The following is a 26,734-nucleotide window of genomic DNA, read 5'->3' on the forward strand; positions in this document are numbered from 1 at the left end:
GGCGGGCACGGGCTGGGGATTCGAACCCGCCACCTTAGGTGTATGTGGCTGGCGCCTTAGCCACTTGAGCACAGGTGCCAAACCAGCACTGCTATCTTGTGTGTTCTTGAAGGACATAATGGCCTGTTTGTAGGGGCTGGGACATCAGGAGCATCTGAGCCAACACCAGCAGAAGCAGGAGACTCTGGTTGGCCAGAGGGGAAGAAAGCTCTGGAGGGGTAGTTGCCTTGCTGTCCACGCCACCCAGTGTGAAGACAGTCCAGAGCCCATTCGCTACTCCTGATGCAAGTCCATATAGTATTCCTCCTCCATCCGACTGCTGAGAGAAAACGTGGGCTCCCGGAGGAGGTGGCTTTTCTTGTCTGATAAAGTTATACAACAAGGTTTTCACAAGTTTGCTGGTGTATGGAAGACATGGTCCCCACATCAAATACTGGTGGCTGATGCTCTGTCGCAAACTTCCTTGTGGAAGAGTTGGCAGGAAAGGAAAACCACCATTGTTGATATTGCTTCTACTGATACTTCATATGTACTATCTAAGAGTGGAACATCAGTGATTAATGGCATCAAACAGCAGAGCAAATCTTCCAGATCTTCTGAGTCAGAACTGTAACTGGCCCGAGCTTTTTCTTCCTATGTAAAATGAGGTTGTGATTCCTCCTCTGACATCTCACTGATGGACACTTTCAGCAAACAGCAACTAATAAACAAAGCATTGCGTGTCTGCCAGATGAAGAGGTGGTTGTGGCATTCTGCTGAAAGTTTTAGTTCTTTGGTTCTGGAAAGGGAGACCTTAATTAGTGCACCAAGAGGCCCTGTTCGAGGATTGTTTTCAACTAAAGACCTGCAGACTGAAATGGTTGCCTCCTCCGAGAGTTTCAACTCGGTGCTGCTCCCTGCTTGGTGCAGGGAAAGAAAACGAGAGAAGCTGATTCCAGAACGGGTCGTTCTCAGCGACAGATTCTGTGCCTGACAACTTCTTTAAATATTCACTTTTAGGAAGATCACTGATTCTGCCGCTGTTTGATCCTGTCTTCTAATTTGGTAGATAACTTGTCCTTAAACCTGCATTTCCACAAGAGAACTGTTAGGGGGCTCAGAAGTCCAAGGTTGCGGGACTGCGTCTGAGAGAACCTCTGGAGTCCGGAGGTGGGCCCACCTTGGCGAGGGGACTCAACAGACAAAATTTTTTTTTTTGAGACAGAGCCTCAAGCTGTCCCCCTGGGTAGAGTGCTGTGGCATCACAGCTCACAGCAACCTCCAACTCCTGGGCTCAAGCGAGTCTCCTGCCTCAGCCTCCCAAGTAGCTGGGACCACAGGTGCCCACCACAACGCCTGCCCATTTTTTTTGGTTATAGCCGTCATTGTTGTTTGGTGGGCCCGAGCTGGATTCAAACCTGCCACCTTAGGTGTATGTGGCTGGCGCCTTAGCCACTTGAGCCACAGGCGCCGAGTCAACATACAAAATTTAACTGTGTTTCTAAACACTAGCATGAGCAATTTGAAAAGGAAATTAAGAAATCATTTCTAATTACATCAAAAACAAAAAATACTTAAAAATAAATTATGTAAAGGAGTGCAAGATGTATACACTGAACATCATAGGCTTTGTTCAGTGAAATTAAGGAAACTCTAAATTAATGGAAAGAAATTCTATGTCGAGGGATCAGAAATCTCCTCTATAGTCACACTCCCTTCCCTGCCCCAGCCATTCCCAGTCTCAGGCAGCCACTCATCTGTTTCTCTTCTCTGTAACTCTGTCATTTCGAGGTAAAACACAGCACACAATCTCCTGAGCTGGTTGTCTTCACTTGGCATAAGGCTCTCGAGCTGCAGGTAAGTTGTGTGTGTGTGTGTCATGCTGCCTGTGTTCCTATGTAATCCTTAAACGATTTTTAAAATTCCATTTTTATTTGTCTATAGTGTTTATGGGCATACCTCTTTGTATGGATTTTCCGTGGTTCTTTTTTTTTTTTTTTTTTTTTGAGACAGAGTCTCACTCTATCACACCCTGGGTAGAGTGCTGTGGCGTCACATAGCTCACAGCAACTCCTGGGATCAAGTGATCCTCTTGCCTCAGCCTCCTGAGTAGCTAGGACTACAGGCCTTTATCACCATGCCCATCAGTTTTTTCTATTTTTATTAGAGACAAGGTCTCTTGCTCAGGCTCGTCTCAAATTCCTGAGCTCAAGTAATCCACCCACCTCGGCCTCCCAGAGTGCTGGGATTACAGGTGTGAGCCGCTGCGCCCGGCCTCTGTGGTTGTTCTTAAAAGTCACACGGACATAACTTATGCATGTCTACTGGTGTCAACATTTTACCAGTTCGAGCAAAGCGTGGAAACCTTACCTCCCTTTAAGTCACTGCATTAGTCAGGGTTCTCCAGAGAAATAGAACCAATCAGATGTGTGTGTATATTGGCTCGGCATCCGTATCTCAGTGGTTGGTGCCAGCCATATGCACCAAGGGTGGCGAGTTCAAACTTGGCCTGGGCTAAACAACTGCAACAAAAAAATAGCCAGGCATCGTGGTGGGCGCCTGTAGTCCCAGCTACTTGGGAGGCTGAGGCAAGAGACGCTTCAGCCCAAGAGTTTGAGGTTGCTGTGAGCTGTGACATGACAGTACTCTACTGAGGGCGACATAATAAAACTCTGTCTCAAAAAAAAAATGTGTGTGTATATACATAGAAAAGGAGATTTATGATGGGGACTTGCCTCCTGGGATTACAGAGGCCAAGAAGTCCCACGATCTGCCATCTGCCAGGGGAACCCCAAGAAAGCTGGTGTATAATTCAGTCTCATCTGAGGGCCTGAGAGCCAGGAGAGCTGACTGTGTAAACCCGAGTCTGGGGGGTGGTTTCCTCCTCCCTCTGCCCTTTGCTCTGCTCAGGCCCTTAGTGGATAGTAGGAGGCCCACCCATGTCTGGGAAGGCACTCAACTTTTCTTTTCTGAGTCTACCAATTCAAATGCTAGGCCCATCCAGATCACAGTTGCAGACACACCAGTTTAATCTGGGCAGTCCCTGGCCAGTCAAGTTGAAGTGTAAAATTAACCTCAGTTCATCTCCGTTGCTCTCCCACTACAGTCGTCTGAAGTATTCCTTTCCTGGCCTGGGATGGTTTCCTCACATGAATTTTCAGCACTCAGCTGAGTCCTTGGGGAGCCCTCCAGAGATCCTTGTCTATGGATCCTGCAGCCTTTTGCTTTTAGGAATCCATTCTGTGGTGCCCAGCTGCCTTGTTCTCCCTGGATTCAGCTCCATAACTCAGGGGGTCTGTTCAGCCCCTCCTGGATTCCCCCTCCCTGTGGGAAGCCTTGTAGCACTGCCAAAGCAGCCCTCCCAGGGTCCCTGTTCCCTCTTTTTTTTTTTTTTTTTTTTTGAGACAGAGCCTCAAGCTGTCCCCCTGGGTAGAGTGCTATGGCTTCACTGCTCACAGCAACCTCCAACTCCTGGGCTCAAGCGAGTCTCCTGCCTCAGCCTCCCAAGTAGCTGGGACCACAGGCGCCCACCACAACACCCGGCTATTTTTTTGGTTGCAGCCATCATTGTTGCTTGGCGGGTCTAGGCTGGACTCGAACCTGCTACCTTAGGTGTATGTGGCTGGCGCCTTAGCCTCTTGAGCCACAGGTGCTGAGCCTCCCTGTTCCCTCTTATGGATCACTGTCCTTTGCAGCCTGATGTTCAGATCCTGAAAATGATTCTTTGATATATTTCATCCAGTTCCTGCTTTTCTACCTTGACTGGGTACAGAGGTCTTAGCAATTATTTTTGTTTTGGAAGATATAGTTAGTATTAGCAAGATATGTCATTGTGTTAACAAGTAATAGTTTTCTTATTTGTTTGTAAATTAACATATTAGCTATTTTTAAATGTATCCTTTTAATTTCTACTTTCAAATGTGGTAAATATTAATAAAAGTAGCCTACATAAATAAAAGCTCTTTAGTATCCTCAATATATATATATATATTTGAGAGTCTCACCCTCTTACTCAGGCTGGAGTGCAGTGGCATTATTGTAGCTCACCACTGCAGCCTGAAACTCCTGGGTTCAATAGATCCTCCTGTCTCAGCCTCCAGAGGATCTGGGACTACCAGCATATGCCAGATGCCTGGCAAGACGGGTCTTGCTCTTGCTCAGGCTGGCCTCAAACTACTGACCTCAAGTGATCCTTCCACCTTGGCCTCCCTAAGTGCTAGGATTACAGGCATGAGCCACTGCACTCTGCCCTCAATACTTTTTACTTTTTTTCTTTTTTAAGAGACAGAGTCTCACTTTGTCACCCTCAGTAGAGTGCTGTGGAATCACAGCTCACAGCAACCTCCAGCTCTTGGGCTTAGGCAATTCTCCTGCCTCAGCCTCCCAAGTAGCTGGGACTACAGGCGCCTGCCACAATGCCCAGCTATTTTTTGGTTGCAGTGGTCATTGTTGTTTGGCTGGCCCAGCCTGGATTCGAACCTGCCACCTTGGGTGTACGTGGCTGACGCCTTAGCCACTTGAGCCACAGGTGCCAACCCCTGGATTGGCTTTTCAAATAGATTCTGTTTTTAAAAGAATGCTTTCAGCCCAGGAATGGGGCTCAGGCCTGTAATCCTAGCACTCTAGGGGGCCGAGGGGGGTGGATTGCTTGAGCTTGGGAGTTGGAGATCAGCCTAAGCAAGAGTGAGACCCTATCTCTAAAAATATCCAGGCGTTGTGGTGGGCACCTATAGTCCCAGCTACCAGGGAGTCTGAGGCAAGAGAATCACCTGAGCCCAAGAGTTTGAGGTTGTGGTGAGCTGTGATGCCATAGCACTCCACTGAGAGTGACAAAATTAGACACTGTCTGAAAGAAAAACAAAAAGAATGCTTTCCTTCAAAGTTCCTTGACTCAATGAAAAGGATCCATGAGAATAAACCATCTTATGTTTATATAAATCCAGGTCAGGAATAATTGCCCTGATACAATGACATTTGAGATTATTTGGGCAGCAGGAGGGTAATCCGTGCTCCATACTTGGGCAGCTCCTCGCCTGGGTGTAAAACTCACCAACAATGTTTAAAACAACATGCCTTTAACAAATATTCATTGGGTAACTACTCTGTGTAGAATCTTGTTCTTGGTCCAGGGCATAGAGCAGGGGGAAAGTGAGAGAAACTCTTTGTATGTGGTGGGTATCGTGTATTTGCAACATGTGGGCAGGCTATTTTAAACAACATGGCAATCCAGTGTAACATCACTGCTTTCAAGGACTACCCGAGTGCCTGCTGTGTATCCAGCCAGCCCTCGGTGCACTGTGTCATGTCAAGGTAAACAAAGTCCAATCCTCCAGGGGTGTAAAATGTGACTGAAAAGCACAAACCAGTCATGTTCATAAAAGCTGGGCACACAAGCCGAGTGTGTAGTGTGCATCAGTCTGGCAGCCTTTCCTCTCAAGTAGCGCCTGACCAGGGGGTGGGGGGGGGAGGGCACTGGCTGTGTGCAGCACAGTGCCACTGGTGCCCCTCAGCTGTGAGGCCAGGGCAGCACTGACGTGATGGCAGACAGCTGGCATTTATGTATGAAGAAACTGATATGAAGTTGCAAACACAAAATGATTAGGATCAGGTAGGAGCACCCACCTCTAGTGGAGAAAGGCGGGGTGATTTTCCTTCTCTCTACTTCTAGGAATTTTCCAATACAACGAGGCTTTTATAGCAGAAGATTATAAAATGATTTTCACTTAGAGTAATACAAATGATCCTGAGATTTTCCTCTTTTCAGAGAAAGCAATAACTGACAAGAAGTCACCCTAAGTCACTAAGAAGTCATTCAGTCGTTGATGGCAGGGCTTGTTTGCCTGGGTGCATGGGGCTCTGTTGGCACCTGTGGTGCTGTGAATGTGGGGGCTCCAGGAACTGCTCATCTCACAGCTGCCCCTTTGCCGGCCCCTCTGAATGCAGAGGGCAGCTGTCGCTCCTTTTGTTCTCTGGGCCTGGCCCTCGGGCCAGCACGGCAGCACCTCCCCAGGGAGGCTGGCCTTTCCTTCCCACACTTCCTTGTCTTCTCCTGACTCCAAGGTGCCTCTGACCTCACCCTCTAGCTCTGAACCTCTGGCCAAGCCTCCTCCTCAGGGATAGGTGAGGTTGGAGTGCCTGGGTCCCCCAAGGTGGCCGGACACCCCCTGCTGCTGCCCTGTCCTCCATGTGGTTGTGCCAAGCAGCTGGGTAGCTGCTATTTCCCTCATAGAAGTTGCTGGTGGCACCCAGGGAAGGAAGCACCAAGGAGGTGGAGCGGCGTCCCAGGCACCAAGGTAGAGACACTGGCGGGCCGGGTCTTGGGAGGTTCTCTTTCGTGGGCCCATTCCTGCCATTTCCTCTTGCCTCTGAGCGGTCACACTGTGTTGCTAGTGTTGGGGTCAGAGAACAGCCCTGGAGCGGCCTGTCTCCCTGCTTAAGCCTCCCACACACGAGTCAGGTGGAACCAGGAGGGGAGGCCCAGCCCATGTTGGCTGCCGGCTGGCCTTCTGCTGGAGAGGCCACATCTGCACAGGCTGGACCTGGGAGCAGACAGCTGGCCTTTACTCGGGACAGAGGTTGGAAAAGCTCTGATGGGATGGTCAAGGTGGGAAAGAAGCAGCAAAATGGACCTCAGTATGTGGATGAAATAGTCTCAGGGGCTCTCCGGAGCCCCTGTAGATAAAGAACTCTGTAGTCACTGCACCCAGGTCATCATGGCTTGAGGTACAAAAATGTGGCATTCCCGAATGTCTCCTGGGGGCTGTTCTTGGATACTCTTGTTCCAAACTTGTGAGTTGAATGAAGTCTGTTCCGCAGCTAAGCCATCTCCGTGGCTCAGCCCCACCTCTGAGTAACCCAGACTCCCAAGAAGGGTTCTGTGCTCGCCTCAGACCAAAAGGAATCTCTGGGTCTCTAGTTGTCTGTTCTGAAACTACTGAAAGAAGTAGTGGACCACGCTGCTAACTTCTGTCACTGAGCAGTTGTGCATTGCAGAGAGAAGTCAAGTCATTTCACACTGGTCAAATGGCGTGTCTGTCACAGTTCTGGAGGCACGCTCATGTTGCAAAAGAGAAACATTGACTTTTCAAAACAGCAGTGTCCGGACATCCGTGGGTGCCAGAGGTGGTGTGCTACTGTGTCCTCTTCCTCTGGCCAAGGGCCCACCAGGGAGGGAGGGGTCCCAGCTGCAATAGCCAGGTGCTTCCCTGTCCTTCCCAAGGGCCTTACACAGGCCACTTCCCGCATAAACTTTGGCCTCGAAGGAGCTGGCTGGCAAATCTGAGCTGTGTGTTTACACCGGACAGTCACTCAGGATTTTACTCATCTCCTGTGCCTGGAAAGGGAAATGTCTAAAGCAGATTTGAGGCAGAGGCCTTTTGGGTGGAATGGCTGTCAGCCTGACCTCACATCACATGCCGTCTTTAAATGGGCATGACATCTGTGTGCCCTCCTGGGAAGGCACCCTGGCCCCTGCTCTAGGAACTGGGCTGTGGCAGGAGACCTGAGTCCTCCCCGGGGCTGTGAGGCCTTCTCTGTTCCCTGCTGTCACATGGGGCAGGGCTTTGGCTCTGGATACCAGAGGGGGGCACTTGAGGAGTTTGAGGCCTCCAGGTTTTCCCCATCTTCGTGCTACTGAAGGTCCACACTGACCGAGGGAACCCCACGTTGTCCCCCATGAGTCCAGCAGTGGTCAGTTGGATGAGGGGAGAGGGGGGCAATGTGGAGAAGCTGGGGCATCTGCCTGTGGAAGGGGTGTTCACCTGCCCTGAGCCCCGAGACCCTACACCTACATCGTCTTCTAGGACAGCTTTTTGGGGCCAGGTTGGCCTTAGATATCTTGGAGCCCCACCTGTCCCATTCTGAATCACCACTACCATGTCTTCTTCCCTCCCTGCTCCTCCCTACATCCAACTGCTGCACATTCTCTGCCTCCCTTCAGAGCAGTTATACTATTCTCTGCCATCTCTATTCTCCCCTTTGGGCCCCATGTTCCTTACACCAGAGAGCAGTGTCTGCATAGACCACAGTGAGGGATGCTCATGAGGGTGGGGCCATGCAAGGGCCCTGCCTGCCCCGCTCCAGGTGGACGAAGGCCCCTCATTCCCAGGGGGTTGTTCTTAAGCCAAACCCACATCCTTCCCTCTCCTTCGCATGCAGTGTCCACGCAGGGCAGGTGGTCCTCCTCACAGCTCTTTACCTCCTGGCTTCTGTGGCACCTCCTTCTCTCCTCTCTCCTGCTATCTTCCTCACTGCCCTGCTGGCCTGCTCACTCGCCCTGTGCTCCCCAATCTCTCATCCTTAGACGGCTCCCAGCTGGTAAAGGCACCTTTAGGGGCCCCATCAAGCCCCAGGGTTGAAATTCCCTCTGTATCAAGCCTTCCACAACTATGACAGAGAATGGCTCTCCTCTGAGCTCCAGGTTCACAGTGGACCTGTGCCATATCCCCTGGGGATGCCCACAGCCCTCTTTGTTGCAAATTCATCCCTCACCAACCTGCCCAGGCCACTCCACTACCGCCAACATCCAGGAAAGCCACGATACCCACTGGTCATCTTGACTCACATGCCTGTCATGCCCCTGACCACCACTCACACCCATCCCACACACCTGCCACACAATGGCCACACCAGCACCACCCTCACCCACACATCCAAATTCTCAGAAACTCCTATTGGTTGCAAAATAGATGATGTATTGCACCCCTTCTCACCATCCCTACTGCCACGTGGATGCTCACAGTAGCCTCTGATCAAACTGCCCTTGTGTCCACTCCAGCCCTCAGGCAGCAGCCACACGCAGTAGCCAGGGAAACTTTCCTAATGATGTTTGGTTATGAGAAATTGTAAGCACTCGTCAAAGGAGAATACTAAAGATACCCACAACCAGGGTGCTCCCATTAATACCATAGTACACTCACTTTACCATCTCTCTCTTCATCTATCCATCTCTTTACCCCTCCATCCACCCATTTGAGGTGTTTTGTTTTGTTTTGAGATAGTATCTCACTCTGCCACCCAGGCTAGGGTGCAGTGGCATCATCATAGCTCACTGCAGCCTTGAACTCTTGGACTCAAACGATTCTCCTGCGTCAGCTTCCTGGGTGTCTGGACTACAGGCACATGCCACCGTGCTCAGCTTGTCTTGATTTGAAAAATGCATTTCATAGCCAGGCATTGTGGTGGGTGCCTGTAGTCCCAGCTACTCGAGAGACTGAGGCAAGAGGATTGCTTGAGTGCAGGAGTTGAAGGTTCCTGTAAGTCCTTCACTGCACTCTACTCAGGGTGAAAGAGTGAGATTCTGTCTTTAAAAAAAGGGCATTTCAAAGTAACAGACATCAGCAACTTTCCACCTAAACAATTCAGCATGCACACTATTAACCAGAATTTGGTATTGTTTACTTTTTTCTTTTGAGGTAAAGTTCACATACATTGAAATGTACAAATCTTAACTTTATAGTCATGGATTTTGACAAACACATAAACACCATGTGACCCAAACCCCATGAAGATATTGACCATTATCCCAGGAGGCTCTTCCCTGTCAATCCCAGTCTATCGCCACACCCTGAGGCAGCCCCTATTCTGAACTTTTCCACCATGGACTAATTTCACTTAGTCTAGAACTTGCTACACAAGCAGTGGATGCTCCCTTTTCATTCAGATGCAGCGGTTCTCAACCTGTGGGTCGCAACCCCTCTGTAACAGTGAAAATACATCGTGGCATTGGGAGGGTTGAGAACTGCTGATTCACAGTAATGCTTTGGGATTCGCTCACATTGGGGCCAGACCGTTGTGCTGTTCTTGCTCAGATCGCCCCACCCTTCTAAGGGTGGAATCCAACTTCGCTGTGGCTGTGGTGCTCTGCCTTCCCAGGCCTCCCCCCCCTTACTTTCCATGCTCCACTTCCCAGTTGTCCAGATGGGCTGGCCTTCTTTCCCACCTTGAATACCCCAAGCTCCCTCTTGCCTCAGGGCTGCTGCACTTGCTGCTTCTCCTGCTGGATGCTGTTCCTGCAGGTGGTTGCAGAGCTGACTCTTTTCCTCATCTTGGTTTTAGCTCAAATGTTTCCAGCTCAGAAGCCTTCCCTGGCTCTCTGCTAGGCTACAGCGGCCCTCCCTTGCCCCCCTCCACTATCGTGTTCTTTGCAGCACTGATCTCTGTCTAAAATCAAGTTTGGATATTTGTTTGTCTATTGTCCATCCCTTACTCCCTGCTGACCTCCGCGAGAGCCTGGTCTGTGTCTTCTCGCACCCGCTGCACCTCCTGTCCCTGCGTAGCATAAATCCTCTTGAATGAATGAGTGAACAAGTACAGGAACAAATGAAGGACTTTCAACTGCTTGGCGACTGCTGACTCTTTCCTGCAACTCTGACATCTGGCTGCACTGTAAGAGGCTGGCCAGGGCTCCTCAGAATCTCTCCAAGCAGTACCCCTAGCTCCCGACTGCTCTGAGTTTGCCCTGGTGTCAGGATGGGGAACACTAGGTGGGTAGGTCAGCAGCTGGGTGGATGAGTGGGTGGGTGGGTGGGTGAGCAGCAGAGGGTCTTGGTTTGGCCACAGGCAGATCCCTGTGTGCTCAGCAATCAGAAGGGAGGCTTTCAGGCTACAGGGCAGGAATGGGGTGCCCTGGAGAAAGAGAGTGGGAGCCTTTGGTGTTTTGCCACCTCTTTTCATCTTCTTTGGTTCCCACAGGACCCCAATACTTCATTAACCATCTGGCAGTTGATTTCTGTGGTGCAGCCCGACGCTTATGTCTCTACAGTCAGTCCTTTGGACAGCATTTCTCCCTCTGTGGCCCATGAACCAAAAAATCACTCAGGCTTATGCTTAATCAGCCATCCTGTTACAGTTAACCAACCAGCTAAGACACAATCGCAAAAGGGAATAACTGCAAACTGCACTCATATCAAGATACCAGCTCCCTGGGAGCAGGTGCCTTTTCTAAGCTTATCTCTGCAGCTGGAACTGCATGTTACTATCAACTCATCTTTCTGAATTCCACTATTAGTTTGTTTGTGGGTTTCCATTTGCACGGTCATGTCTACATATTTATTCTTTCTCCCTTGCCAAGAGCAGAGGTAATATGTTAACACATGGGGCTGCTGGCTCTGGGCCCACAGTGTGGTCTTCTCATTCCGGCGGCTTCAGTTGTGAGCTACATTCCTCCGCTAGCTGGTATCTGCCCTTAGGTATGGTGAGGATGTTTGGTTTTGTTCGTTTAATTTTCAGAATAGATTCCTTAAATGGTTTGATATCACCGAGTTATCTCAGAGCCTCTTATTGAGGCTCGTCATCAACGGCTTCATTATAGAAAGGAGTCCTTGGTTCTCCTCTGCAGCAAACTTGAGAGTCGCCCACATCCTTAGATGAAATGGGCATTTCCTGGGAAGGGCACTGGCCGGGCATCTGAGTGTGTCTTGTCAGGATGGCAACAGAAGAGGGACGCCCGTTGTCCAGGCAGGACTGGTGGACTGCGGTGCCCCGACCCCCTCCCGGGCCACCGAGGCATAAAGACAGGCTGTCCCGGCCCAGACAGCGGCGGGAACTCTGACTGGGAGGCCCGGTGGGAAGGTGGTCTCAGCATCGTCCCCGTGCCCCTCGCTCTCGCGTGTGTGGTCCTCGGCCAGCGCCCGGGAGGGCGGGGAGGGGGGTGTCGGTGAGGAGCGGCGGGCGGGACGGCGCGGAGGGGGTGCTCGTTCGCGTTTATTATAACTTCACTCCCTTTAAAAGGAAAACTATGCCCGGAATCCGGGAGGTGGCGAGCGGAGCCCGAGTGGGGAGGACGCGACCCACTCCCGCCGCTGGCCGCGTTCGGGTGTCCCCGGAGCTGGGGCTGCGCGGCTTGGGGACCCACCCCACCCTACTCTCCTCCCCCCATCACCCCTGCCTCCGTCTCCCCGCCTCGCGGGCCCGCCCCACCCTTCCACCCCCAGGCCCCCTCTCGCCCCCATCCCGCGGGCGGGGAGGGCGGGGCGGGTGGAGACGCTCCTGGCCATTTTTAGGCGGCTCCCAGCTCCGCGCCGGGTCCGGCTGGTGAGCGCAGGGGCGGCGGCGGCGGCGGCGGCGGAGGCGGAGGGAGTCTGGAGGCGACCCGGCCCCACCGTGCGCAGCCACCATGACGGGAAGGTAACGGCCCCTACCCGCGGCCCCGGGCCCAAAGGCGGACTGCGGGCCCCCCGCCCAAGTGGTGGCTCTCCTCGTTTGGCCCCCGGACTCCACCTGACCTCGCCTCCACCGAGCCGCTTGGCCTCAGGGGTCTGACCCTGGCCCTTCCCTGGGCGGCGGTGACCGTCGGGGAGGGGTCGCCCCAGCCCGCATCTCTTAGTCCGGGGCGGGGGCTGGGGCCGGCAGCAGCAGGTGGAGCTCCCGCCCACCCCCCCCAACCGTGGAACATGGGTCATCCCCTCGCTAATAGAAAGCCAGGGCCCACGGGGCAGGGCACTTGCCCAAGGTCACACAGCAGTTAAAGGGCAAAGCTAAAACCCTTCAAACGGACCCCTGACCCCCTGCTGTGGAATCCTGGATCTGGAGCATTTTGTTTCCTCCTTTGTAAACCTGGGGTTGTAAAAAAAATCTTAAAAATGGTAAAGGCAAGAGCCAGCTGCACAGGAGTGGGCTGGGACGGGGAGCTCCCCTGGGCCTGGTCAGGCCAGTTACTGCCATTTCGCAGATGAGGTAACAAGTGGTCACAGAGGCTGAGTGACTCAGGGGTCTGGTCACATGTTCACTAGTGTCCAGCGCGTCTTGGCCTCTGCAATTCTTTCTAGAACATGGTTGGGCACAAGCGGGAACATGACTCAGGGATGAGTAGGAGGGGCTGCTCTCTGAGGCCCACAGCCCCCTCCAGCCAAGTCCTGGCAGGAAGTCCCTCTTCTCTCTGACCCTAGGATTTAGGACTCCTCAGGACAGAGGGAGCCCCAGGCCCGTGGCTTTGCTTGGAAAGGAGGTTGGGGGGCTGAGGGCCGTGCCCAGCAGTGCAGTGTGGTGCCCGTGCAGGCGCAGGGTGGTCCCAGGCCTGCAGGGGGCGCTGCCTCTGATTGCCATTAAGGCTGGGCCCCAGGTCTTTGGGCAGCTCCAGTAGCCCCTAATGGGATGCGAGGTGTCACCTAGTGAGTTTCTTGCCCTTCAGATGCCTTCAGTTTCTGCTCCTGATCCTTGCTTCCCAAAGCCAACTTTTCTGACTTGGAGATACCCTCAAACCTTGGCTAAGGTTCCTCTGTACAACGAGATGGAGGGACCCATCCCCAAGAGAGTGGCAGCTGTGGGCTCACGATTGCCTGTAGCCACCCCTAGTGTGCTCGTGTGGGAGGGGCCTGGCCTCCCATTTCCCATAGGGCTCACCTGCCAGCTGCTTGGTTCCCCATCCTCAGTTTTCTAGGAAAATAAAGAAGAAAAAGAACTAGGGACAAGTTAGGAGCAGCCACAGAAGCAGTATTGAGGTGGGAGTGGGGTGTGTGAGAGGCATAGGAAAGAGTGAGTAGGGCACTCTTGGGCCACTTTTGGGGGGAGTGGGGTGCGATTGTAGATCTGGAAGCACCTCCGTTCTCCTAGCAGGGCTCCTCTCACCCTGAGTCCCTTGGGCCTTCCACGGAATGGGCCTAAGAAGGCAAGCGGGTGGGAGCAGGGGCCAGGCTGCCTTACCGTGTGGACTGGTCACCATACCACACGGGAATGACAATTAAGCCTTTGGAGAGCACTCTGTTGGAGTTTTCCCTGTCAGAGGAATGCTGCTCATCTTAGAGAATTAGGAAAAAGCTAGAAACACAAAGATACAACAGAAGAGTAAAAGGAAAGAAAAACCCCACAGTCTCACTGCTCAGAGCTACCCTTCTTGCACATTTTGGTGGCTTTCTGCAGTTCTTCTCTCTTGGCACATTTGTTTGATGTGGCTATGTGGTCCAAGTGGAGTTTACAGCCTCCCTTGAAGTCTGCCCGGCTGCACTTGCGCCCATGCCATGCTGGCCTTGCTATCCTCCACCCAAGGAACTGGGCCAGCCAGCAGCGAGGAATGGGCCTCTGACCTGGCCTTTGGAGTGGGTGAGGTTTTTCCTGTCCCAGAAGCTATGGAGTTTCCTTCTCACTGATTCATGCCAGGATGTCTGGTCCATCTCCACTGTCCCTTCATGATGCCAGGCAGTTCCTCACACCAGGCTCCTGGCTCTCTCCACGTCCCTGCCACCCGCATACTGCCGAGAGCCAGGCTGCTCTTGGGACACCCTTCTGCTTGCTCACCTTCAAGGGCCCCTGCTAGCTTTCCCCAGGACCTTAGTAGGCAAGAGCAGGGAGGGCAGTGGACGCCACCTAAGTGACCTGGAGTGGGGCACATGGTCATGCACTTTGCAGATGACCCTGTGGGTGCCATGTAGAGAATGGAAACAACATGGAATTCACAGTTTGCAGAATTTCTGGAAATTTAACAATCTACTGGTGTGAGCCAGCATGACAGCCCAGCAACGCCACTATGGAGGAGGCCCCCGGGCTTCTTGTGTGCAGTGGCTGTCCTGCTTCTCTCTGCACCAACCTGTCTGTGACCTTTCCATTCCAGGTGGGGAGGAGCAAAGGGAGGCACATCTCTGTCCGCATTATGTGTAGACATAGCTTTTAAATTACTGAAAGTGAATGTTCAGGTGATTGACTTAATAGATGGCTTAGTGACATACTTCTGTGTGACGAACACTGTCATCTTGCTGAGATGAGGTGACTGAAGGTGTGTGAGTAAAACCAGGTATGTGTCCTTACCCATGTTTGAGTTTTTGTTTTTGTTTTTTTTATTACCGTATTTTTACTGTGACCATGTTTGAGTTTTAAACTAAGAAAGTAAAATTGTTCAAAATCAAATTTTCTGTGTGGTTGAAATATATCATTCATTGGAGGCCTATAAAGGGACCTCATGAAGTTGTGCTCAGCCTCCCAAAGAGGAGCCAGGTGACAGAGCTGGCTCTGGAGGACTCCTCTGCCCACTTGGACTGATGGCAGCACCCAGGGCTCAGGCAGCAGCCCTGGCCTCAGTCCCTGCCTCTAGGAAGCTATGTAATGGCGTTCTTCATTATTTGTGTTGTGTGTGTGTTTTGTTTTGTTTTTTGAAACAGAGTTTCACTATGTTGCCCTTGGTAGAGTGCTATGGCATCACAGCTCACAGCAACCTCAAAGTCTTGGGCTTAAGCGATTCTTTTGCCTCAGCCTCCCAAGTAGCTGGGACTACAGGTGCCCGCCACCACACCTGGCTATTTTTTTGTTTGTTTGTTGTAGTTGTCATTGTTGTTTAGCAGGTCCCGCCTGGGTTCAAACCCACCAGCCCCAGTGTATGTGGCCGGTGCCCTAACCACTGAGCTACAGGGGCTGAGCCTGTGTGTGTGTTTTTTAATTTGAGAAATAATTCATATATTATAAAATTCATGTTTTTAGAGTATACAGTTCAGTGGTTTTTAGTACATTCAGAAGATTATATAACTGGAACCACTAATTCCAGAACATTTTAATCATTCCTAAAAGAAACCCTGTACCCATTTGCAGTCAGTCCCCATTGCCTGCTCCTCCCACCCCCTTGGAACCACTCATCTCCTTTCTGGGTCTTCAGATTTGCCTGTTGTGGACGTTTCATGTAAATAGAACCACACACCACATGGCCTTTTGTGCCTGGCTTCTTTTGTTTAGCATGTCATCAAGGTTCACCATGGAGAATCCTGAGTGAGTACTCATTCCTTTTTTCTCTTTTTTGGCTAGTCATTTTTTGCTAGTCAAGTGAAGCAATGGGAATGGAGTAGGAACAAAGAAATCTTTAACTGGCTGTTATTGATTAGTTGTAAACACCACTGCACTTGGTTTGCTTTTGCTTTTTGGCTATGATGAATAATGCCACTATGAACATTCATATCCAAGTTTTGTGTAAACATGTATTTTCTCCTTTTTTGAGCATATACCTAGGAGTGGAATTGCTGGGTCATGTGGTAACTCTATATTAGACCTTTTAAAGAACTGCTAAATTGTTTTCCAAATAATTGAACAATTTCACATTTATATTTATTCCTAGTATATGTTCTATTACTGGTGTATATTCCACTGGAATGTATGAAGGTTACAATTTTCAGCATCCTTACCAACACTTGTTGTAAGGTGATACTGACCTCATAGGGAGGGTAAAGTAAGGTCATATTGCGATTTTGATTTTTCTTTCCCTAATGATTAACGTTCAGCATATTTTTATGTGTCTGTTGGCCATTTGTATATCTTCTTTGGAGAAAAAGCTGTTCAAATCTTTTGCCCATTTTTTAGTTGGGCTGTCTTTTTATTGTTGAATTCTTAAGAGTTCTTTATTTATTTGGATACTAGATACTTATTAGATATGTGAGTTGTAAAGTCTATTCTTTTACTATTGAATGGTCTTGGCAATTCCTGTTAAAAATCAGTTGACTACAGATGTATAGGATTATTTTTGTAGTCCTAATCCTGTTCTATTGATTTGTATGTCTATCCTTATGCTAATGCCACACTGTTTTGATTATTGTAACTCTGTAGTAAGTTTTGAAATTGGGAGTCTTCAGACTTTGTTCCTTTGCCAGTTGTTTAAGGAATTCTGGGTCACTTGAATTTTTTTTTTCTTTGAGACAGAAGAATGTCTCACTATGTTGCCCTTGGTAGGGTGCTATGGCATCACAGCTCACAGCAACCTCAAACTCTTGGGCTTAAGTGATTCTCTTGCCTCAGCCTCCCAAGTAGCTGGGACTACAGGTGCCTGCTACAACGCCCAGCTATTTTTTGGTTGCACTTGTCATTGTTGTTTATCAGGCCTGGGCTGGGCTTGAACCCTCCAGCTTCAGTATACGTGGCTGGAGCCCTACTCACTGAGCTATGGGCACTGAGCCAGTCTCTTGAATTTTCATATCAATTTTAGGATCAGCTTGTCTATTTCTGTAAAGAAAGGCTGTAAGAATTTTGATAGGGATTTCATTGTAACTATAGGTCAATTTGGTGCAGTGTGGTATTGCCATCTTAATAATATTAAATATTCCACTCCATGCACATAATTTTCTGTTTATTTAGGTCTTCTTTAATTTCTTTCTTTTTTTTTTATTGAGACAGAGTATCACTTTGTCATCCTCGGTAGAATGCTATGGCATCATAGCTCACAGCAACCTCAAACTCTTGCACTCAAGTGATTCTCTTGCCTCAGCCTCCCAAGTAGCTGGGACTACAGGTGCCTGCTACAACGCCCAGCTATTTTTTGGTTGCACTTGTCATTGTTGTTTATCAGGCCTGGGCTGGGCTTGAACCCTCCAGCTTCAGTATACGTGGCTGGAGCCCTACTCACTGAGCTATGGGCACTGAGCCAGTCTCTTGAATTTTCATATCAATTTTAGGATCAGCTTGTCTATTTCTGTAAAGAAAGGCTGTAAGAATTTTGATAGGGATTTCATTGTAACTATAGGTCAATTTGGTGCAGTGTGGTATTGCCATCTTAATAATATTAAATATTCCACTCCATGCACATAATTTTCTGTTTATTTAGGTCTTCTTTAATTTCTTTCTTTTTTTTTTATTGAGACAGAGTATCACTTTGTCATCCTCGGTAGAATGCTATGGCATCATAGCTCACAGCAACCTCAAACTCTTGCACTCAAGTGATTCTCTTGCCTCAGCCTCCCAAGTAGCTGGGACTACAGGCGCCTGCCACAACACCCGGCTATTTTTTGGTTGCAGCCGTCGTTGTTTGGCGGGCCCAGGCTGGATTCGAACCCGCCAGCTCAGGTGTATGTGGCTGGCGCTTTAGCCGCTTGAGCCACAGGCGCCAAGCCAGAGTTTTCTATAAGTTTCTATATGTGATATGTAAAGAAATACAGCTTTATGTCTTCCTCTCCTATCTAGATGTCTTTTATTTCTTTTTCTCTTTTTGTCCTTGCCAGAATCTCCAGTGCAATTTTGAAAACAAGTGACAAGATAGACATCCTTGTCTTGTTCTTCACCTTAGGGGTAAAGTATAAATTTTCTCACTACTAAGTATGATGTTAGCTGTGGGTTTTTTGTAGATGCCCTTTATCAGACTGAAGAAGTTCCCTCCTATTTCTAGTTTATTGAGTGTTTTTGTCATGAAAGGGGCTGGATTTTGTCAGATGTGTTTTCTGCATCTATTAAGATGATCTTGTAATGTTTTCCCTGTATTCTATGTGTATGGTATATTACATTGAATTTTGAAAGGTAAACCAACCCTATATTGCTAGGATGAATTCTATTTGGTCATGGTGTATAATATTTTTTATAGGCTACTATATTTGCTTATAGTATTTTGTTGAGGATATTTGCATCTATGTTCATAAAGAATATTATCTGTAGTTTTCTTGTGATGTCTGTGTCTGGTTTGGATATTGGGGTGATACTGACCTCATAGGATGAGTTAGAAAGTATTTCTCCTGATTCATTATTTCTTTTTTGGGGGGAAGATTCTGTGAAGGATTGGTTTCAATTCTACTTGAACATCTGGTAGAATTCACCAGTGAAGCCTTGTGGCTCTGAATTTGTCTTTGTGGAAAGTTTTTTGATTAATAATTCAGCCTCTTTACTTGTCCTGGTCTATTTGGATTTCCTATTTCTTCTTTAGTCAGTTTTAGTGGTTTGTTTTTATGAAATTTCATTTCAGCTATGTTATTTCATTTATTGGTACATAATTGTTTATAATGTTCTATTTTGTTCCCTTCTTAATGAGAGTGTGGGCTATTATTTTTTAAGGCATCCATGGAGTTAGGAGTGATAAGGGACTAAGATAAATTAAAATACCACTAAATTTACTGTTATTACCAAGATTCACGTATTTTCCCCAGGATTACTGCAAGCCTTTGGTGAATCTGGAGAGTTCTGAAACAGAAGATTCTGACTATTTCTGTTAGTTTTTTCATTGCTTTTATGGAGAAACAAACTTCTGGCGGCCTTATGCTATTGTTTTTTGCTGACATCATTTTTACTGTGTTTCCACAACTATGTCCTCTAGAACCAGCATGTTGGCTGGGAAGCCTGGCGTGGTCCTCACCCCTGTCTTGCAGCAGGCTGCAGAATGGGTGGCAAGGCTGTGCAGAGGTTGGGGCTCAATCAGACTCTAAGCCACTTTCGATTTCCAGCTCTGCTGACCACTTTTACAGTAAATATTTGTTGGATTGATTAGTACTTGGTAACCTTGTACTTAAATCTCATTTACAAATTATGTTGTACCAAACATTCCTGGGTGGCTATGCCTCCTTCCCAGGTCTGTGTGTGATCCTGGGAACCCTAAATAAATGTTCCCTCCTTACCTAAAACTGTGGCTCTGGCTGAAAGCCAGGATTTCCACCTGGGAGGGGCTGAGTGGGGGTGGTGAGAGGGGCTGAAGTCCTAGGGCATTGACTTGTAGCTGCTGTAACCAAAATTTCTGCATAAGTTTTCTTAAGCAATCAGCTACGTCCGAGTGGGAGATGTTCTTTGCCCACTGTGGCTCCTCCAGGGTCAGTATGCCCTTTAGGCCCTGGGACCATCTTTAAAAAATATTTGTTGAATTGATCAGTGTTGAGTAATTTGGAACTGACAGCATTTACACATTATGTTGTACTCTATCCTTATGAGGTGGTCAGTGAATACCTCCCCTGTTTAGATTTGCTGGGTGGTGTGTGTTCCTCCGTGTGGGCCTGGCATCTGAGTGCCAACAGATCCCCTCCGTGTTTTCCTCCCACCCCAGTTCAGGAGGACCAGCTGCCTGCTGTCTGGAATGATATCTACTGTCTCTTTCTTTGGGAAGGCGGAAGATACTGCTTAAGCTTTCTGACCTTACTGAACAGGTGTTTTGGGGAAATAAAATTAGCGTTAAAGATTTCCATGAGTTTTTTGGATCCTTATTTTATTGCTGATCGTAGTGACTGCTTGGCTGGCAGTGGACACAGTTTGGATGCCAACCTTGGGTGTTTGTACTTGGACCACATGAACACTGCCAATCTCTCTGGGTTAAAAAAAAAATGCATGTGAAATGCTGCCTTCCTGGTGTCTTCCGTTGGGTCCCTCTGTGGGTGCTCTTCCTGGTAGGCCCTTGGCTATTTGTCGTCCAGATCCCAGGGGACAGGGGCTGCCCTGGTCTGGGTGTCCTAAGGTGGCAAGCTCTTGGGGAAGGGAACAAGACAGGACGTGGGCACGTGTGGGCTCCATCAGTTTCTTAACTGTTCACAGGATTTTCAACTGGCCAGTCCCCGACTGCCCTCCTCAGCATAGAGGCTTAGAGTTTCCTCCTGTGCAGGTGCCATCCCGCCCTGTCACTGCGGACCTTCCAGCCTAGTCCCCTCCCCAGCCGGACCTAGTCCTGCCAGCCTCAGCTTTCACTGAGCTGCCCCCGCGGCGCGAACAATATCCTTTCTATTTGGAATTGACTCCGCTGCCCTTTGGAGATCCCAGCGAGTAACGTGAGCTCCTGACAGGCGCGGGGGAGGCGCCGCGCGCCCGTCCCGTCGCGGCGTCTGGCCGGAGGTGGCCGCGCTGTCGCGTCTTCCCTCCGGCTGGGTGGTCTGACGCCCCTCGGCCAGGCGGCCCGCGACGCGACCGCAACCAAGAGGCTGCGGCGGCCCGAGTCATGGCGGCCCGGCTGGGCGCTCTCGCCGCGTCGGGGCTGTACCGGCGGCGCCAGCACCGGCAGAGCCCGCCGCCCTCCGCGCTGGGGTAGGTGATGAGAGTCGGGGCGGGTCGCGGGGACAATGGCCGGAAAGCTGCGGCCGCAGGCCTTCCCTTGAAACCCCGCCTAGGCCTTCCGACGGCTGCTGGGCGCGGGGACCTCCTAGCTTGGCTACAGGCAGGCGCGACTTGATCTAGGGGGGTTGGGATCATGTGTGATCAACTTTCTTGGGCAGGGGCGCTAAGGGTTGAGCGTTCGGATTAGGGAGCCGCGGTAGCGCCCATCTCTGGGGTTGGCCTGGAGTAATTTTGTTGAGCTCTGTAGATGAGCAGATGGGTTCCAAGGGGTCAAGGAACCTGATGGACATCACCCAACCAAAAAAATGGCTCAGCTGTGATTTGAACTTGGGTTGGACTTGACTCCAAAGCTTGACCTGCTTCATTCCATGGAGAACCGCCAGTGTGGACGGGCTCCTTTTGGAGTGGGAGGCAGAGCCAGCAGGGCTGGGCATAGCAGGGTGCATCTCAGAGGAAATTGGGAGGGAACCTGGCTGGTACTGTCACTTCTGGGAGGGGAGGTTGGGGCTGAGGGCAGTGCTCAGGGACATGTAGAGTTTGTGGCACTCTCGGAGCCATCTGGGTAGATATTTCCAGTAGAAACTAGGAAGAAGGGGTGACGCTATGGCTCACCCTGAAATTCTAGCACTCTGGGAAACTGAAGTGGGTGGATTTTTCAAGCTCAGGAGTTCCAGACCAGCCTGAGCAACAGCAAGACCCCATCTCTAAAAGTAGCCAGGCATTGTGGCGAGTGCCTGTAGTCTCAGCTACCTGGGAGGCTGAGGCAGGAGGATCATTTGAGCCCAAGAGTTTGAGGCTGCTGTGAGGTATGACACCATGGAACTCTAACCAGGGTGACAAAGTGAAACTCCGTCTAAAAAAAAAAAAGAAAAGAAAGAAACTGGGAAGAGAGAGCAGCAGTGGGTCTGTGGGCTTGGGGTTGCTGACATCAAAGTGGCAGATTGGTCCATGGAAGAGTGAGTGTGTGGAGGAGCAGCTGTGGAACACGAGGCTGGAAGAGGCACTGGAGGCCAGGAGAGGCACTGGAGGCCAGGAGACAAGGAAAGCAGGGGCTGGTGAAAATACTGCCCACTCTGAGCTCTTTGTGTACCTGGGTCAGGGAAGGCTGCCAGAGGAGAATTAGGGACTGAGCCATCAGAGGCGTCTTCAGCTAAGAACAGAGGAAGGGGGGGTGTCAGGTGGGGAGGTGGCCACAGCTGGGCTCCTGCCTGCACTGGCATCAGAGGCCTGGCCCAGATCAGGACGGGAACTGCACGAGCCTATCATTCAGGTGGGGAACCCAAGGCTCAGGAGACCAAACAACCTGAGCATGGCAGTGCTGGACCGGGCACCCTCACTTGTAGGCCTCTGGGGGACAACTCTGGATATCTGGAACATGACAGTAGTACCAGGTTGTGGGTGGCTAAGGCACCAACAGTCCAGGGGCCTTGTTGGACAGAACAATTTTCACAGTATGAATGCAACACAAGAGCACAGCCATAATGCAAGAGAGACACGGGCATGGTGAGGAGAATCAGGCCCAGGGAGATCCCCTGGAGTATGCACGCGTGTTGATACGCTGCTCGATTTTGCTGTTCTTTGAGCTTCAGGTTCATGACCTTTCCCAATTCTCCCTCGTCAGTGTGACACGTTTGTAGCGTACCTGCTTAAAAGTACATGAAGCTGCTGAAGTCAAGAGGATGTATGGCTGGGGAAAAGCTGTTACTGACAGCTTTCACATGGATTTGGAATGTGGTTTCGTATGGATTTGGAATGTGTTTTCTGCTTGGGTCAATGGGTTGTATGTATAGCAGCCCAAAGCAGTGCGTTAATTTTCTAGCGTTCCTGTGGCAGGGCATGGGGCTGGCTTTGTGTAAATTCCTATTGACTATGCAGCCAGGTGCCCCTGACACCAGCTTCTGGCTGGTCTCATGAAGAGGAAGAGGAGGAAGCCCAGTTTGCAGTGGGGTCCCTGCCCCCTACAACTGCAATGGTGCCTGGCACAGGTGGGTGTTCAGTGAGGATGTGTCAGATGAAGGATGGAAGCAGGTGCTCCCTCACTTAACCCTCCCCACAGCCCGTTTTACAGATGAGGACGCTATGGGGCAGAGAGCACGCTGCTTCAGGTGGCACAGCCCGGGAGCTGGTCTGCTTGGCTGCAGGGCACATGCCCTTAATCTGCAGCCTAGATTGACATGGCCTCAGTAACACTGGCTCATCTCACATGTGACAGACCCCCTGTGGCTGGCTCTGCCTCTTCCTGGGCCCTCACGTTGTCTTCCTAGGCTTGGGTGGGTGGGAAGCTGGGACAGAGGATGGTGTAGGGCTGTTGAGGAAACAGAGAGTCTTGAATGGCTGTGCTTGTGGGATGCCACAGATGCTGAGGACAGATGGGAGCATGAGTCCAATCCTTTGTCACCTTCAGCAGGTTACTGACCCTCTCTGTGTTTTAGTTTCTGTATCTGGAACCATCAACCTCCCTTACAGGACCTTGGCACAGACATGGCTGCCTTGACCCCACCCCAGACTAACAATCACTGGTGAGCTCGCCTTGCAACAAAGTGGCTTATATCAGCTGTCAAGATTGCAGTCATTTTGGTGCTGGGGAGGGTTGGGGGAACAGGCATGAGACGGTGTGCCCTGGGCTCTGGGGTTGAACTCCCAATTGGGCGTGTCCTAGGCTGTATGTTCTGTGTTGTGCTGGGGGCAGGGTGGTGATGTCCCCTAGGGGGTCGCTGGGCAGACTTTGTGCTCCCTGTTCTTGGTGGAATGTGTGAAGGAGGGAAGGAGAATGTAGAATGTCTGCGTCTCTGACCCTTCATCCTCTTGAAGAGAGTCCAGGCAGCCTGAACTGGCCTTGCTTGAGGGACTTTAGAAGGCTCCAGAGCTCTAGGAAACAACAGTTCTCTTTATCCAGGCTGGACCAGCTTCTGCCCCTTGTGGTGGGGTGGCTGCTGTCACTCTGGTGCACCTCTTTGCAGAAGAGGAAGGGAGGCTAGAGGAGCCCAGGCTGTGAGGATTAGAGCTGGCGTGGAAAGTCCGGAGTCACTGCTCATTGTGGGGGGTTGCTGCCTCCGTCCCTCCCCTGCAGGAGAGGGCTGGCTTCTCCTAGGATGGTACTGAGGTTCAGCTGTCTGGGCACCTTCAGATGCCACCCATCTCTAGCTTTGCACGGGGTTGGAATGTTCTCTGTATTTCCCAGCAGGGTGTTAGGGGGCTGCAGCCAGAGAGCCTCTTGCTGAGCTGCCACTGGAGGCTCTTCTCCTGAGACCTGGGCTGGGGTTGCCAGTGGGTGCAGGAGGTAGGTGGTCACCCGCACATCCCACCAGCCTGTGCCAGGGCTTATGTAAGGCATGTGGGAATAGGTGGCAATATCCTTGACCCAAGGTCCCTAGAGACCCAGCCAGGGAACTAGACAGACCAGTTTTGAGGCCAGCCCTCTGGTTAGGGGCTGGCTGCTGGGCTGCCAACTGGAAGATGGACAAGAAGATGGAGAAGAAAGGGCTGTGGCCAGGCTGCTGTTGGGGGCCTGGTGGGAAACAGTCAAATGGAGTGACGGAGGAAGGTGTAATAGGGAGGAAGGTGGGAGGGGACGGAGGGTCATGCAGCACCTGGGCCAGTGACATGGGAAGTGACAGTAAATAGAAGGGAGGGTCTCGCGTCCAGTGTCCAGCAGCAACTGGGAGTTGAGTCAGGCCAATTGGAAGCCAGAGGGCGAAGGGTTCTTTCCCTGGGCAGGGGTCAGGAGGAGGCCTAGAGGGGCAAACAGAAGATGAGCCATGCTGTGTGCACATTTGGTTACTGTGCAGAGGTCTGGGTCCAAGACACAAGTTGAAAGTCTGGGGCTGGATTGAAATCCTTAACTTGGCTTCATTTTTCTGGGTCCTGAGAGTAAGAAATTCCAGGCCCAGAATCACAGGATTTCCTGTTGATTTCTAACCTCTCCAAGACTCACATGGCCTGTGAACAGGCGTTGGAACATCCTCCCTGCCACCTTGGGTGTGTGCCTCTGAAGAGAAGGCTCAGTGTTCTCTGGGAAGGAAACCAGGCCTGGGGAAATCGGGCCCAGCCCTCCTGGGCAGCTGGGGGTGGCCAGTGCTCTGTTGCTGATGGCCTGCCTGGCCTGCCTGGTGGGGACCAGTAGGGCACTGGGGAGGACTGGGGAGCAGCCCTTGGCACTGAGGCTCCCCTTCATCTTGGTCTCTTCCTAACTCCTATTGCCACCATCCCTGCTTCCTCACCTCTCTGGCCTAAATATGAACACAGGACATGGCTTTGGTCCCCAGAATGCACCTGAGGGCAGGCTGAAGCATGCAGAAGTCCAGGATGCCTGGCGAGGCTTGCTGTGGGTCCCCTAGGCGCCCTTCCTGGTTTCCAGTCTGTTTCACTCTGGCAATAGCTGCTATAGAACCCACTGCCCACACTGCACCCCCAACCCTGAGAGGCAGCCCTCTCCCCTGCCGCCTGGGCTTATCCTGTCTAAGGACCCCTGTTCCCTATGGGTGACCCCCTCAGGGCTGGTCCTCCTACAGGTCCTCCCAGAGCCTCACCTGCTCGAACATTCTGCTCTAAGTGGTGCAGCAGTGGGCTAGTGACAGATGGAACAGTCCCCGGGAGGCAGGACAGGCTGAGAAGATATTCTTAAAGGTACTGAGCTTGAGTGCCACCCTCCAGCTACACCTGGAGCAGGCATTCCCAGGCAGCTACATTGCTGCTCCATGAACCCAACCACCTCTCTCTGCCCTGCCTTCTAGGCAGCCACCCCCAAGTCACTGGAGGTGATGCTTGTGACAGAACCTATGTGCTGCTCTTTTAGCAAGAGACATGTGTGTCAGGGTCTCCAGAGGTCATAGAGCAGTCCAGGTGTTTGGGGCTGCATCCTAACCATGTGTCTGAGTCCAAAAGGGCTCCTGGGCTGGACTGAGCATGGACCTGGCTGACTGTGGCTTTCCTTAAAGCTCAGTTTGGACCCCACTCCTCCCAGAAGAAAGCCTACCAACCACCCCGGGGCAGGCAGGTGCCTAGCATGGAAGAAAAGATTTGCTCCCTCATCCTGTCCCCATGCCACAAACCCACACTTTTGCCTTCTCTGTGGTTGGGGTTGTTACATGTATTTGGGGGACATCCAATTCGAAACTACCACTGAAGTCTGACCAGTCTGGGCTAGGGTGACCAGACGTCTGGCTTTTGGCGGGACAGTCCTACTTTTCAACAATTTGTCCCGTGTCCCTTGGTGTTTCAAAAAAGTCCCAATTTTTGGAAAGAATGCACGAACAAGCAGGAGAACAAGAAAGGAATATACAGTTTTCAGCTGCCATGTGGCTATTTCGCCAGAATATGAGTTTTATATTATTTTTGTTAATTTTATAATGTTAAACTGTAATAATAACAAAAAATTGCTGAGAAGTGATTATTGAGAACTGCTTATCAAAATTTGCATTGTTGTCAGGCCCTGCCCGGCCCCCCGGCCCCCCCCCAAGTTGACCCACCTTACTGATGTTAAAATCTGGTCACCCAAGTCTGGTCTCCAGTCTGGGCTCTGCCACCTGCTGTGTGAGCTTGGGCAGGTGACTTAAACTCTCTAAGGCTTTAGTCTCTCATCTGGAAAACAGTGATAATGACCGTGGCTACAGAGTTACTCTGGGATTAAGCAAGGGCGTGAATACAGAGCCGTTTACCTGCACTTGTGCCCTGAGGAAGGGGCATTAGGAGGCCTGAGTGGGAGTTGAGGTGACCACTGACACCCTAAGAGATGGCTGAGTGCCACAAAGACTGAGCCAGCTGGGGACTGCGTCAGAGCGACCTTTCTTTTCTTTTTTTTTTCTGAGAAAGAGCCTCAAGCTGTCCCCCTGGGTAGAGTGCTGTGGCGTCACAGCTCACAGCAACCTCCAGCTCTTGGGCTCAAGCGAGTCTCTTGCCTCCACCTCCCAAGTAGCTGGGACCACAGGCACCCGCCACAAGGCCTGGCTATTTTTTGGTTGCAGCCGTCATTGTTGTTTGGCGGGCCCGGGCTGGATTCGAACCTGCCACCTTAGGTGCATGTGGCTGGCGCCTTAGCCACTTGAGCCACAGGTGCTGAGCCAGA

At 50.8% G+C, this 26,734-nt stretch overlaps 1 protein-coding gene and 1 pseudogene across 6 annotated transcripts in view; one reads left to right on the top strand and one right to left on the bottom strand.

Annotated features, from left to right (window-relative positions):
- The window catches only part of LOC100959277, a 9,794-nt pseudogene extending 2,139 nt beyond the window's left edge, over nt 1–7,655 (bottom strand).
- Nucleotides 7,656–12,037: 4,382 nt separating this feature from the next.
- Nucleotides 12,038–26,734, top strand: part of LIMS2 (LIM zinc finger domain containing 2) — a 32,378-nt gene continuing 17,681 nt past the window's right edge. Inside the window, exon 1 of one of the 6 annotated variants that reach the window (XM_003800335.3) lies at nt 12,038–12,105. In XM_003800335.3, coding sequence (XP_003800383.1) covers nt 12,095–12,105 — 11 coding nt within the window. In that variant the 5' untranslated portion in view covers nt 12,038–12,094. Of the gene's footprint in view, nt 12,106–19,889; nt 20,013–20,036; nt 20,641–21,450; nt 21,477–21,832; nt 21,941–22,952; nt 23,190–26,734 lie in introns of those variants that run through there. The other 5 variants (XM_023519379.1, XM_003800334.3, XM_023519378.1 and 2 more) reach the window with 5 other exon arrangements.

This window comes from Otolemur garnettii, unplaced genomic scaffold (genome assembly GCF_000181295.1).
Source record: "Otolemur garnettii isolate 467f Iridium unplaced genomic scaffold, OtoGar3 scaffold00173, whole genome shotgun sequence".
Lineage (NCBI taxonomy): Eukaryota > Metazoa > Chordata > Mammalia > Primates > Galagidae > Otolemur > Otolemur garnettii.